Source organism: Tachysurus fulvidraco, chromosome 19 (genome assembly GCF_022655615.1).
Source record: "Tachysurus fulvidraco isolate hzauxx_2018 chromosome 19, HZAU_PFXX_2.0, whole genome shotgun sequence".
NCBI lineage: Eukaryota > Metazoa > Chordata > Actinopteri > Siluriformes > Bagridae > Tachysurus > Tachysurus fulvidraco.
The window spans coordinates 16,849,620-16,864,415 of NC_062536.1; the positions used below are offsets into that span (position 1 = coordinate 16,849,620).

Sequence of the window (14,796 nt, forward strand, 5' to 3'; positions counted from 1 at the left end):
CCTTCTTGAGCTCCAATATTCACATGCATGATTTATAATGTGGCTGGAGATCTTTTTCACACCCAGTTCTTTGTTAAAAACACACTTGATGGGTTTCGCTCTAGTCAGAACCTGTAGAGATGTTTTGCAGGTAATAGACACACCACAGCAACCAAACCAAACCACAACACTTCATACTCTCACAGAAAGGACTGGAAACAATCCAGAAAGTTTTCTCGAGGATCTGATTAACACGATAAGACGAGGTTTTGACCCCTTTATAGCCGCCCGTTAAATATTAAATAGATGCAATACAGATTGGTACGACCGATTAGATAACTGATGTCATTTAATAAACTGTGACCTTTTGGTTACAACACTAACAACACAACAACACCCTATGGAACCAGAATCAAAAGTGAACCCCATCCTCATTTGGGTGACACCGGCGGGTGTGATTATAAACTGTTATAAACACCGGACAGTGATATTATGAATAATGTCCTTTCTACAGTTAGATACAGTCTGATAATTGTGTATTAATTAGGAGGTTGTTGTCCTCAAAGACCACATGGAGATGGAATTTTCACTTTGAATGTCTGAAATCTTCATGAAGCAGAATCCAACTGGCACTCGAACGTCTCTAGGTTCCTCGGGATCCTCGTTGAGTCGATGCCTCTTCATCCAAAATCGTCATGAAGCTGAACACAACTGGAGTTGGTGCAAACTCTACACACACACACACACACACACACACACACACACACACACACACACACACACACACACACGTCAGATCTCCAACATGGAGTCATCTTGTTTTACCCTTGTTTTCCCATTTAAATTTGATGACTACTTCATTAGTGTTTAAGTATAAAAGTGTAAAAAAAAAATAAATCAAGAAATTGATTAGAATTTTATTTAGAATATGACAAATAACTTGAAAGTGAAAATTCATTTTCATTCTCAAAAACAATCTCTTTTTTTTTCTTAATTCTGCCTAAAATGTCTTGCAGATTTGGGTCTTTACTGGTAGGAGTTTAAAAGAAGAATCCTGTGTTTGCTATTTCACTGATTTATCCGGATTTCTGAAAGAAAAATAATCTGAATTCAATGAAGAAACAGGGGGAAAAAATGTAATATTTCGATTGAGTGATAACATAAAACATAAAAAAACATAAAATATTCTCAAATCATTTTCTTCATGACTGAGCAAACAATTTTTATTTATTGTAGAATCTTAAAAACAGACAAGTTTTGTCAGTAAGTGTGGGTATCAGGAACGAACCAGACATTCCACAACATTAAATGTAACTGTAGTTGGATAAAAAATATATGACAGGTTATATATTAATTCATTCCTGTAGTGTAAGAGAAGTAAAACACAGATGGGAAATAATAAGCCTCAGGGATAGCAATATATTATTTCCTGCACATGCGATTATTAAGCCGTTTGTTCATATTGTCACTATGGAAGTCATTGGTCATTTTACTGACTGACGGTTAGAACAGTGATTAGTGTGTCGGTGCAATAGATATAAATCATTTCCATTCACATTTACAGCATTTAGCTGATACCCTTTTTACTCAGAGAAGAGTAAGAGTAATCTCTACTAAAAACCTTTCCCTTGTGCTAGTTTACTAAGGACAGCGACTAAAAATGCATGACATTTTTAAATAGTTTGTCTAATTAATTGCTAGATGAACAGGTATGTCTTGATATTTTGGTTCGTGTGGATATCTGACAAGGTTTATTACAGCACCCTTGTGCCAGAACAGAGAACAGTCTTATCTTACTTACTTACTAAATACCTTTGTTGGGTCGGTGGTTCCAAGCGAGCTAGAGAGCTGGAGAGAGCCGGTTACACAGTACGTACATGTGTACTGTATGTGGGTTATTTTTGGTTTTGGAAGCAAGTATCAGTCTTTGTAATCTAATCCTGAGGCAAACCTCATAGCTAGACTTTTACTTGTTGCTATATATTCAATTCAGTTCAGTTCAATTCAAATTTATTTCTATAGCGCTTTTTATAATTGACATCAATTGTCATAAAGCAGCTTTACAGAACATAAACATAAAACAAAAGGTTATTATAAAGAATAATATAAAGATTAATATAATACAAAAATTCTAGATTAATATTAGATATATTTAAATGTGTTTGTATTTATCCCCAATGAGCAAGTCTGATCTGACTCAGGTGACTCAGGTGGGGAGGAAAAACTCCCTTAGATGTTAAAGGAAGAAACCTTGAGAGGAACCAGACACAAAGGGGAACCTCATCTGGGTGACACTGGAGGGTGTGATTATAAATATACAGTCTGATAAATGTTGTATTGATGAGGAGATTGTTGTCCTCAAAGACCACATGGAGTTGGTGTCTCCTCTTTAGTATAGCAGAGTCTAACTGGAGCTGGAACATCTCTAGACACCTTAGGATCCTCACAGAGTCGGCCTCGTCTCAGTGGAGGTCCAAAATCTTCATAGTAGAAAGAAGCTATACATACATATATATATATATACAAGGAGCATCAGTGCTTCTTAAAGATGTCGTAAACACAAACAAGCCCATTTCAGTTGTTTTTCTCAGCCAATTGAAGGGACAATATTCAATATTTTTTATTTCTTTATTTAATTTTTCAGTGATTTTATAGACACGAATCCTTCCCCAAGGCTTATTCGCTTACTCTCAATCGATTATGAGGACAGTTTTGCATGTTTATTATTAAGCTGTAACACAGCTTTCAAGAAGTTTAATGTTCCAAGTGCATTTGAAAGTGACGTCATAATTCTGCTAGCTATTTCTGAAATGACGTCAGTCATAGTATTTCATATATGACGTCATAATCATGCTTGCTTTTTCATAAGTGACGCCATAACAATGCTAGCTATTTCACAAATGACTTCATAATTATGCTATCGCTATTTAAACTAGCGGTGGAGGGCGTGGCTTTGAGAGTAAACAAAAACATTTATCTTTGTAATGTTTTAAAGGTTATTGTACAAGAAGGAAATTAATTATTTATTATTATTGTACCCTTAAAGCACAAAACTTTAAATAAATTAACAACATTTTTAAAGATACATATTACTGATGGTGAATTAGTACAAACGTAATGTCGGTTAACGAGTAAAAAGCTACCAAGAACAGCATTTGAGCTCTAACTCTTAGTGGACTGTTGTGTGAAGATGTGCGAGGACATAAACAACCTGAACAACTACATTACCCATGAAACCTTTCGGCTGTGGCGCTCGCTCATTGGTTAACTTGTTATCAGTAGAGCGTTCTGATTGGACGTGAGGCTCTCACGCGACGGCGTCATGCGCTTGAAGAAATGCAGACAGTCAAAGACCAGTCAGTTGACAGAGCCGCTGTTGGAGTGAGGTCAACTGAGTGAGGTCAAGGGAGTGAGGTCAACTGAGTAAGATCTCCCGAGTGAGGTCAACATTTCGCGTTAACTCTGTGAGAAAAACACTTAAAGGACAGCTCCGGACTCTCAGCTTTGGAGGTAAACTTAATTTTACTAAGATATTATGTATGTTTGATGTACTGACACGCGTATATTTGGAGCAGAAAACCAGTTTTATCCAGCCTTCTAACGTTACGAACGTTACTTTTTTTTCACTTCAGCACGAGCTCGAGCTCGTGCACTGGCCTTTCTCTGTTGAACCTGACATCACTAGCTTAACTAGCATGTCATACACCGAGGTATTTGTGTTTATTTTCGGCTAAATTAAACTACAAACCTGTAAACTATTTAGTAACCGAACCCTAAATCCACGTCGAGGTTTTAAAAAGGCTGCTCTACATTTAGACCTAGCATGAGACTCGAGGCTACTTTATTCTCCTTTAATACAAACCGAATGGAGAACATTTCAAACGTGTGTTGGGTTTGTTTGTTTGTTTAGTTATTTATTTAAGAACAGACATGGACCAAACATATAACCGCCCGTGTTGGAAGCCTGACAGCGGACAAGCTAACTGTAGCTAAGCTAACTGTACTGTAAACAAACCCTCGCGCACAATATGTCTCAGCTTAGCATAGAAATAAATAGATAGAATTAGAGCAAGTCTCGGGCAATATGTAAAGGGTAAACAAATCTGACCGCGTTCATATTTATTTAGCACGTTATATCACACCCTGTCTTTGTCTCCAGTCTTTCCTCCATGCTGTCACATCGTCACCAGCTGGTTTTGTGCTGAAGTGAAAAACATTGGTGTGAATAACTCTATATAATAAGTCTATATAATAAGTCTAACATAATAAGTCTAACAAAACACGTGTCTCAGGTCAGGTCATTAGACCAATTTTTCTATTCCACTTAAATAGAAATAAAAACCGACCTTTTACACTATTACTAAGGACGATATAGATCTTATTATTGATGATAACCTGGTTCTTGAATCTAATTGGTCAGAAAAAATGAATATAACATTTATAGCATCGATTCTGTCAGGTTTAATCTGTAAGGTCTAATCTTTCTGTGCTAACAGCTTAGATACAGAATTGTATGAGTTTATGCTTTGCAGTGTTTATTTTTTATTTATTTATTTTGACTTATTAACTTAATAGAGAGAGGAAATTTTGCTATAATATTGTCTCTTGGACTTGTCCTAAACACAAACATAAAAAGCACGTTGTTCGTTAATACTTTAATATTCGTTTTAATTCGATATCCTATCTTTTCTATCACTTTTTAGTAATTCTTTTGCCCTCGGCTCACTTCTCAGTCGTGGCCCTGTAGATTATAATGACACCTGTGTTTTGAATACAATAACAACATCATCTGATGGGTTTCTCTGGTAACATTTTACAGGAAGTTTCTCTGGAAGTTCTTCAAAAACTCCCTCCGCTTTATTTCTGTACTGGAAAAGAAAAAAACAAAAAAACGAGTTTATCAGCATCCTGTCTGATAACACACGTGGTAAACAAGTGTATCGGTGCTGACTCGGTATGTTTGACACCCAATCTGCTTATTTACGATTTTAATTTATCTCGAAGAAATTTCTAATCCCTAATTTAGTCCTAGATGTTATCCACCACCGTATGATCTCCATCCAGGGCTGACAACGCAGTCACGTCTTTCCTCCGAGACGTGTGAAGCCGGCCAATCCCACCTTTTTAAATCGCTGCTCATGCTGCATCACAAGGCAGTAAAAGTAGAGGCTGTTTTATTTATAGCTGGGATCAGGAGAGAACAGTGTGCTGTTCTTTTAGAATTTGAATATCACATATTCAAATGAATATCACACTATTTAGTCTTTTTCAACTTCCCCATCCATCTACCACCGATTGTAATCTGCGGAACAACTGGAGTCAAAAACACAAACATGACACCATGCTGAAATATTTGTTCTATACGGATGTAAGAATTCGAAGGTAAATTACTTGAAGAAAGAATATAACAAACTTATAATAAATCATTCAGTAGTGTGACAAAAGCAATCTCGATATTAAATCGTCAATATCTCGCATCTTGTCACAGGCTTTATGTCATCTTATTTATATAACGTTTGAAATGATCGAGGTTACAACATTGAGTTTGCCACATCGTTGGATTGAGCAACTTGAATTAGTCTTTTGAGATTAGATCTGAGATCAGTTGGCAAAGAAGTGCATTTTTGATTAGATATCATTTTGGTTATCAGTGTGTGGGACTGAATTCAGAACAGGCTTATCTTTTTGATATAAGCTGTAATTATAGGTCCAGCCAAGTCACATGACAGCACTGTGTCATCTTTGTGAACTACAGCACTCGCATTGTATTATTATTATTATTATTATTATTATTATTATTGTTATTCAAAGCTATTCGTGCACAGGGTCCCAAGAAACACAAATAACCATTTTGAGAATATCACATATTTTATCCCTAAAGAAAAGAAGACGTGTGATGCCCTGTGTCACCTGTCTGATCAGTACGTGTAACCCAACCTATGAGAAGGATTTATCAAAGTCCCTAAGCATATTACACCTGACACGTTTTCCCTGCACGTTTGTTCGACTTGTGCCGCTCGTCCGTTCCCTCGACGTGGATCGGTTTTTCTCAGTCAGGGTCATATGTGATCTGTGTACAGTGTGTCCTTACTCAGAGACAAAGTGCAGTCCAGGTGAAAAATAGACACAGGAGCCTCAACACTAGTTATTACAATTACTGCAAGTTTATTGTTCCTGTGTGTGAATTGTATAAAATGTCAGATTAGAATTAAAAGACTTTAAAAAGACCGTTTTAAAGATTATAAACCATATGACAATATGAACATAATTGTATGGGATATTCTTCATTCTGATTGGTCAGGACAGTATTGATTTGTTTTCCATGACTGAGCTCTAACTGTGGTCCCCCTGTGGACTCACAGTTAAAAAAAAAAAAAGAAGTAATATCCAGTATAGAGATTTATATCTTGTATTTTCCCCCCCAGATTTTTAAAAACTATTTATATATAGATAAATATATAGATTTTTTTTAATGCATCATTGATGAAGTTAAAAGCATCGGTAGACAGACAGACGGTCAACTCGTGAAATCCGTATCTTCGCGTTCTCATCGCAGCAGCAGTGCCTGAAATCTGGAAAACAGCGTGAGCCATGCAGTTTCTCCGCTATCTGCACGGCTGCCTGACGGCGCAGTGCCTCGAATCCCATAATAATTCCATAAGATGTCATAGTGTTGCCAAGGAGATGGACTCCATGGTGTTTCATTCTGTGTAGTTGTTGTTGTTGTTGTTGTGTGTCGTAGGGCTGATGGTGGTCCATGTCACTACATGTCACTCCTCTGTGATTGGGAGTTTATGTCGGACGTAGCAAGCTCAATCTCTTTGACCTTGGGCACATTTGAAGTGTGTGTGCGCTCGTGTGTGTGCGCTCGTGTGTGTGTGCACTCGTGTGTGTGTGTTGGACTCGTGTCAGAGCAAATGGGGCATTTGACCACCTCATATGATGACGGTGCACATGTAGGGGGAGTGAAGGACATGGTAACCTTATTGTGGTTCTGCTGCTTGTGTGACAGGTTTATTTATATATATAATTTTTTTTAAAATATATAAATTCTCAGTTTTTTTTTATTCTTCCATAATGTTAACATGCTGTTTCTGAAATTCTCACCAATTAAATGTCACAATATCTCAGTGAGCACTTTTCACTATTAAACAATTCCTAAATTATTCGTTTTAATAACAACAATTTTCCCGCTAATATATGCGACTTGCATCATTTTTATTATTTTATCTTTTGGTTTGTTCTGTTTTGTTTTGTTTGACTCACGAAAGAAAAAAAAACATGGGGAAATTACAACCGCAATACAGATGTGTGGTGTTTTCACGTCTAAAAGACAGAGCAGAAAGTGAAAAAGACAGATGATGAAAGTTTCGATTACTACAAAATGAAAGGAACTTCACTGAAAACGTTCATATAGGTTTTGGTGAAACGGCTGACCGCCTGTACACAGACTCTGAAGCTGTAACCTGGTTTCGGAACACAAAATGAAACGGTTTGTTAACCTTGATCTAAAAACGTCTCCACAGTTTAACATGACACAAGCCATAAATGCTATAAAAGCCAGAAGCAAAACAGTGAGTTTAGTTGAACTTTATTCTACTATTTAACAACACGCACATTATTTTTTAATCAATCTTCTCCCACAAATCCATCAAAGTCCTTATCTACTGTGTCTTCTTAACTTGGAGCAGTACATTTTCCTGCTTCCTCCACTTCCGAACCATAGATACATTGATGTTGAATTCTTTCAGCTGCTCTATTCCCATTTACAACCATGTAACTGATAGCCTGTGGTTTGTATTGTGCCTCGTAAGCATTGGATTTTTATTGGCGAATGGCAAACCAACTTAAGGTGCATTTACCACCACCTACTGGACTGGAGTGTGGAGCGCATAATGGTTAGGAAGAAACAAATGTTGTTTTGCAACATACTGGTAGTTATACTGTACCTACCGGAGGCGTGGCGGAGGTAAGCGTATGTACTGTACGTATTACGTAATGTCCTCTGATTGGTTTATCGCTGCCAGCGTACGTAGTGTATGTATTACGTCCCTGTATCAGCGGGAAATGGTCCGATAGTCAATCAAGCGGAGCGCTTACCAAAGTCACACAACAACATTTTTACAGATCTTTGGAACTCGGTGCAAACATAAGGCGCACCGGATTATTACATTTAAGGCTCTTAGGTGCGCCTTATAGTGCGGAAAATACTGTAATTGTTTATTTCCCTCCAATTTGCAGCCCAAGCTCGAGTTATAAAAGTGGCCTAATTCCTCAGAAAGCTCTGTAAGGAACAATAGTGTAAATGCTCAGGACATTTTAATCCATACATTGAACTAAAAGTCGGCTGTAGGATTAAACACGATTAACCAGGACACCTCAAGATCTCAACACATTGTCAGTAACACATGACTTTACACTACAGAGTGTAGTTTCTTTTCTATTTGGATCTGGAGTGTGTGTCTCTCCCTCTCACACACTCTCTTGCTTTCTTTTTCTCTCTCTCTCTGTCTCTCTCTCTCTCTCTCTCTCTCACTCCCATGTGTTCAGAGAACCTGCTTTTCTTGTGCACCCTGTCAGCCTGTCAGTGGAGTGCTGTCATTTATTACAGCCTGGTCTTATGACCGAGAGACGAAAGACAAAAAGCCCTTTAGAGTGGATCACTGTGTGTCTGCAGGTCATATGGCCAAATAGTCGCGTGAGCCGGCGGGACGTCGTTCACTTGCACCAGTGACATCTAGTCACACACAGGATTTCGCTGGTCATTTGGGATTTTCTCAACACAATGAACTCGTTGCTTGCACTTTAATCCTTGTTTGGACGTCTGACAAATCTTTATCAAGTCGTAGCAAACTCTCTTGATGCTCGCATCATGCCAGCAGAGCACTTTATAGAAATGTTTGTTGTGCATATTTACAGTTTAAAAAGTGTCCAGTTGAACTAAAGTACTGAAGTACTGACTTGTTTTGTTTGGTATCAGGGCACTTTACAAAGAATGTAGATTAATTCCAAAGGCATCCGCGTTTATAATTAGTGTCGGTTTTTATTTTAAGTATTTTAATAGTCTTTTGTTACCAATACTTCAAATAGCAGCAAGGGTCAAGTGTGTTTTTCTTCTTGAGCTGAGAGGCTACTTATTTCCACATGACGATCGCTCGTTCAACAGCGCACGCACACCCACACACACACACACAGGAGGGTCGTCACAGGAACACACGTGTTGTTGAAGTTTGTTATTAATATTCTGTCTGAACCCTCTTGTGCTTTGTTTGAGATGAACTTATCTCTAGATGGTCGTCGAGAGCTGTCGAAATTTCGATGTCCGTCTAGCGACGTTCAACACACCGAGCTCAGTTTATCATTTAAAGCTTTTCACTGTCATCTTCAACTCTGTCACGAGCTGCAACTCGAATAAAACCTCAAAACCGTTTTATCCCCCAGAAAATCCAGAGGACTCGTACTCATAACAGACCTTTCAGCAAGTCTGAAGCGTACTAAAGGTTTTAAAATTCAAACCCTACAACGTTGTAATAAAACCATCACCCTGTGTTTACTAGCACACAGACGTGAGACATCTCGCAGGTTTGATTATTCAGTAAAGAATTTGATCCTAATCAATATAAACACTTTCTGAGCTGCTCTGCTATAGTTTCTCAAGTCTCGTACAATAATAACTGAAAGCACAAACACTCACTGGCCTGCAGGTTATTTGTCTCATGCCCGTTATTTATTTTTCTTTTGTGGAAAAAAAAAATGTTTTAAACGGTGTATTAAATAATTGGCTTCAAATTGGTCTTCGCTGCCAAGAATAACTAATGTTCTTGATTATCTACTGATATAAATTAAATATAAATATTTTTTTTTACTTTCCTGATAAAGTAATAAGGACACTGTTGTTCTGCACAAATCCATGGCTTTGGCTATGTGGACAAGATCTGGAACGTATTAGCTTAGTTGGCGTTTTGCTAAATTGTGGTGAAAACACATTTGAATATCTGAACAAATAGCTGTCCAGCCTGTCTGTCTTGGTGATCATGTGCTTGGTATGTTAAAGGTTTCAAAAAATTCCCAAAGTGATAAATGAGGAAGGTCACATCATTTCTTTCGTAACTCGAGTGGAGTAGAGTGGAGTAGAGAGCACTTTATTACTCCCCAAGGGGAAATTTGGTACAACAGCCACAACACAAGCACAACAGGGATGACTAGGAGTTAAGCTACTCTAGTTATTAGCAGTGTCGTGCTAGTTACTGAGAAATAGTAACTAGTTACAGTTACTAGTTACTTCATTCGAAAAGTAACTTGATTACTTTGTTGATTACTTACACCAAACAGTAAAGTAACACGTTACTGTTCAGAGTAACTTTTTAAGAACGTTCTGTACTGTTCCCATTGATGCCCTTTTATGCCTTATGGTCTATACAAACACAAAACTGTTAGTTGATCTGTCCCTGGCTAACAGTCCGGTTAAAATCTAGTCGCTGTTGTTTGGCTGGAGGGACTTGACTCGTGTGTCCACTGACACCGAGTTTAGCTTCTAGCTTTGTCGAGGCGTGTAGTTTCTACCTCCAGATCGGAGTTGCTGTTTATCGCAGTAAATAGGACCTTTTGAAGCAGAAAGACACAGCTTACATTTGACTAAAAGGTTTTTGTCTTTATGCTCAACTAAAGTGAAATAATGAGCATATTTCCGCTTTGAGAAACTCTCGCCTCGACTCGCCGTTACAGCCGGACATACATGAATAAACGGAAACGCGCCCACAGTGCGGCGTCTCCGTGTTTACAGGTCGGCATCCACCGATCCTACAATGTGTCGCTGCTGTAAACAGGTTAGTCTGTAGGCTACACTTCAGTATAAATGTATTCATCTAAATTAAGTAACGGACAAACGCACCGTACAGTAATGGTGTTACTTTATTTACACAGTAATGCGTTACTGTATTAGTTACTGTCAGAAGTAACTGCGTAACGGTAACGCGTTACTGCCCAACATTGGTTGTTACCATAACTGTGTTAATATATATTAGTGACGTGACATACGGCTAAGTACGGTGACCCATACACAGAATTCGTTCTCTGCATTTAACCCATCCAAAGTTCACACACACGCACACCGTGAACACACACCCGGAGCAGTGGGCAGCCATTTATGCTGCGGCGCCCGGGGAGCAGTGGGGGCAAGACTCGAACCCACAACCTTAGGGTTAGGAGTCAGACTCTTTAACCATTAGGCCACGACTTCCCCCATACGTATTAGCTATGTATATTTGTGTGTGACTCCTCTGGGTTGATCCGGAGCTGTCTAACTAGCTATCTGACCTCTTGTTGCACTAATTGATAGACGAGAAAGTACTGCCATCTTTTCCATCCTGAGCCAGGCCAATTACGCTGTTTTAGACTCCGGGCCATGGACGACTAGCTATTCTGTCACTCGCTGATAATTAACACTAGATCCTGAGCTTCAGTCTTGCATAAAGTGCTGTTGGCTCTGAATCTTAGCCTTACTCATTTTTATACATGATTGCATCTCGGTATGAGCAAACTGAAGCTGCAGCACAGGTTTCTCCTGGCTTCTCCTGTGTCATGAGTTGTCTTCTTGATCTGAAGAGTTCATTCCGTTTTACACTTCAACTGTTTAACCTTGACTGTGACTCTTAAAGGTGCGGTGCACGTTGTTTGAAAAATGCTTCAGAAAACCGAGTCGGGACGACAAACAAAACTAACGTGTAGCCAGTGAGCAGAAAGGGGCGTGTCTTGTCAATATGTGGTGGAGAGAGTGTTCTGCCGTAATAGTTGCCTGGGTCACGTATGTATGTGTGGGCTGGAGCAAACAAAACAGGGGTGACGCCCATTTGGGTTAGGGGCGTGTTTGTTTTGGTGATTTCAAATGTCAACATTGGCTTTCAAACATCGTACACCCCACCTTTAATCGCATTGGTAAAAATGCCTGACCTCCTTTTAGCACCTTCTGTATGGGTGATAAGTTAAAAAAGAAAGGTCTGTTTTTTTTTTTTTGCCAGGACAAGAGCCATGACGCATCAGAAGAGCTTGTACAAAGGCCAAAATTTTTTATTTTAGCACACAGCTGCGGTCATTCTTTGCAGTTAGAGCGAGAGTAAATTTGGAGTAAGGAAGACGGAAACAGCCAAGACACTTTAGCAGCTGTGTCTATACAAAGTGCTGCCGCAATCACGAGTGAAACGAGCACTGATTTAAACACCCACTTCCTCCTTTAGAAAGAGTTTTTATGCCAGCATAAAGTGGCAGGTCCTTTAATATGGAGAAAGTGCTAAGCTAGAGTGGCTCAGCCCTTGAACTTTAGTCAGAGTGTTTGAGATGTTTTACCTCAAACGGCCATGGAGCGATTGGCACGGCGTGAGGTCGGCCAGGGGAACGTTACTTGGCAGACAGGTGCCTTCCAGCGTGATTCTTATCACACCGAGACATGGTGTAATGTTCTTGTTTAAACGGTTGTCTGTGTACTTTAGCAGGCCACTCGGTTAAGCTGCTGACGCAATAATGAACAGCAATATTTAAAAAAAAAAAAAAAAAATTACGGTTTTAACTCGTTTTTGTGTTTTAGAAAATCTCCCTAAGCTTTAGTATTCAGTTTCCTAAAAAAAAAACACCCCAAGTTCAGCTCGGCCGCAAAAAAGTGCAGAAGTCTACATTTCCTAGATCTCACATGTCGTCTTCTGTTCTGGTTTTAAGATCCGCAGCATTTTTTCACGTCAGTGTTTTGAGACTCGTCCCTCTAGGTTCTGTCAACGACACCATCTGTTTGGACTTAGATATGCCTTCCTGCTGTTCCCAATAGCATTTGCTTGTCTTTTGTTGCTGAAATGTTTCTCTCAGATGTACCGTCGGTAGCAAAGCTGTTATTGTCTGGGTTGTTGATTTGATGCCTCGCATTCAGAGGAAGACTGCTGGCTTCCTGCAGCGCCCGTACGTCTGGGACTCTCGACACATCAGAGATGTTGCTCGAAGCGATAGACTCGGAGACGTCCTCTCGGCATTGTGCTGAAAAACTCTGTAATAAGTTCTGCTCCCTAATCGCTAGATTAAAGGAAAAAAACACGGGGTTGTCGATGGACTGTAGATACAGTCAAACGCTCAATGCGTTTTTTCTGCATTAGTCATGATTTTGTATTAAAACACTAAGCCGTCTGTGTCCACGTCCGAACAGGGAACCCGTCTGTCACCGCTGGGCCCCTGAGCAAGACCCTTAACCCTCGATAAGGGCGTCCGCCAAATGCCGTTAATGTAAAGAGAGTTTTTAGCTACCGCAGTGTACTATATGTAACTTTTGGAACACTATAAGGAGGTGTTTAAAGGTGCTGTGCACGATGTTTGAAAGCCAACGTTGACATTTGAAATCACCTAAACAAACAGTGCTGTATTCAGTAATGCTGTATTATAAAGGTTTAGCTTCGTTTCACGCAGAGGACGACGTTCAACACCTAGAACCCAAGGCAGAGGTAACAGCAGAGGCTAATGTCAGACATGCGCACTGAACACTCTCCGCCGCATTTTGACAAGAAACGCCTCTTTATGCTAATGTCAGACGTGCACTGAACACTCTCCGCTGCATATTGACAAGACACGCCCCTTTATGCTAATGTTAGACACGCGCACTGAACACTCTCTCCGCCGCATATCGACAAGACACGCCCCTTTATGCTAATGTCAGACACGCGCACTGAACACACACTCTGCCGCATATTGACAAGACACACCCCTTTATGCTAATTTCAGACACGCGCACTGAACACTCTCTCCGCTGCATATTGACAAGACACGCCCCTTTATGCTAATGTCAGACACGCGCACGAAATACTCTCTCTGCCGCATATCGATAATACACGCCCCTTTCTACTCATTGGCTACACGTTCGTTTTGTTTGTCGGCTCGGTTTTCTGAAGCATTTCTCAAACATCGTGCCCCCCCGCCTTTAACTGCTGGGGCATTAATAACTCGTATAAATAACCCACAATGTGCATTCTACTGATATTGCATTCTCAGGTCCCTTGTGGCGTATCGACAGCAAGACACGACAGTCTGGACAAAATCATCTCGGAGTTGAGCAGCAGTACACAAGCGAAGAGAAACTCCAGGAGACAAGCTGGAAGGAGCGGAGCTGAGGGAGGAGGGCGAAAGCCCAGCATTCATCCTCAGACACAGAGTGTGCAACACCGACAGCTCTAACACCACAGACTCCAGATCAGACAGCCAGGACACCATGAGCCCTGGTAGCTCCGAGTCAGACTGTACGCAGAACGGGGTAAGGGGCAGCGTCACACACTCACACTAATGCAATACACTTTACTACTTTACTCCCAGACCCAAAGAGTTTCACAAACTCAACGGTTGGTTAATATATTTATTATTCGGTAAGTAAGTAACCAGTAAATTATAGTTGGCTGAAATTGAATTTTTATTAACATTTTAATAGCATTCATTAAAATCGATGTTTTAGATCGGTGTTTAAAATAAAACGTAGAGCTGGATGATATGACAAGTATATTGATATTGTGATAAGTTATAAATTGAAATAAATGATTATATATTATATATCAGCTCTCGTTATCTTTTTATACACACACCCCGTGTGTGTGTGTGTTTTGGTGGACACCTAACCATCACACCCGTACGTAGTTCTTCTCCAAACTGTTGCCATAATTTTGGAAGCACTCAGTTATACAGGATATTTTTGTATACAGTCATTTTTAAAACCATCCCAGATTCTGTCTCATCAGCCACGTCTACTAACAGGATCAAACTTGTTCTGTGGCATTAAACGGAACTATAAATGGCTATGAC

At 39.6% G+C, this 14,796-nt stretch overlaps 1 protein-coding gene across 3 annotated transcripts in view; it reads left to right on the forward strand.

Annotated features, from left to right (window-relative positions):
- Positions 1-3,331: 3,331 nt before the first annotated feature.
- The window catches only part of adipor2 (adiponectin receptor 2), a 39,818-nt gene continuing 28,353 nt past the window's right edge, over positions 3,332-14,796 (forward strand). The window contains exons 1-3 of one of the 3 annotated variants that reach the window (XM_047803758.1): positions 3,333-3,489; positions 4,799-4,933; positions 13,999-14,257. In XM_047803758.1, the coding sequence (XP_047659714.1) occupies positions 14,216-14,257 (42 nt within the window). In that variant the 5' untranslated portion in view covers positions 3,333-3,489; positions 4,799-4,933; positions 13,999-14,215. Of the gene's footprint in view, positions 3,490-4,798; positions 4,934-13,998; positions 14,258-14,796 lie in introns of all 3 variants that reach the window. The other 2 variants (XM_027134288.2, XM_027134291.2) reach the window with 2 other exon arrangements.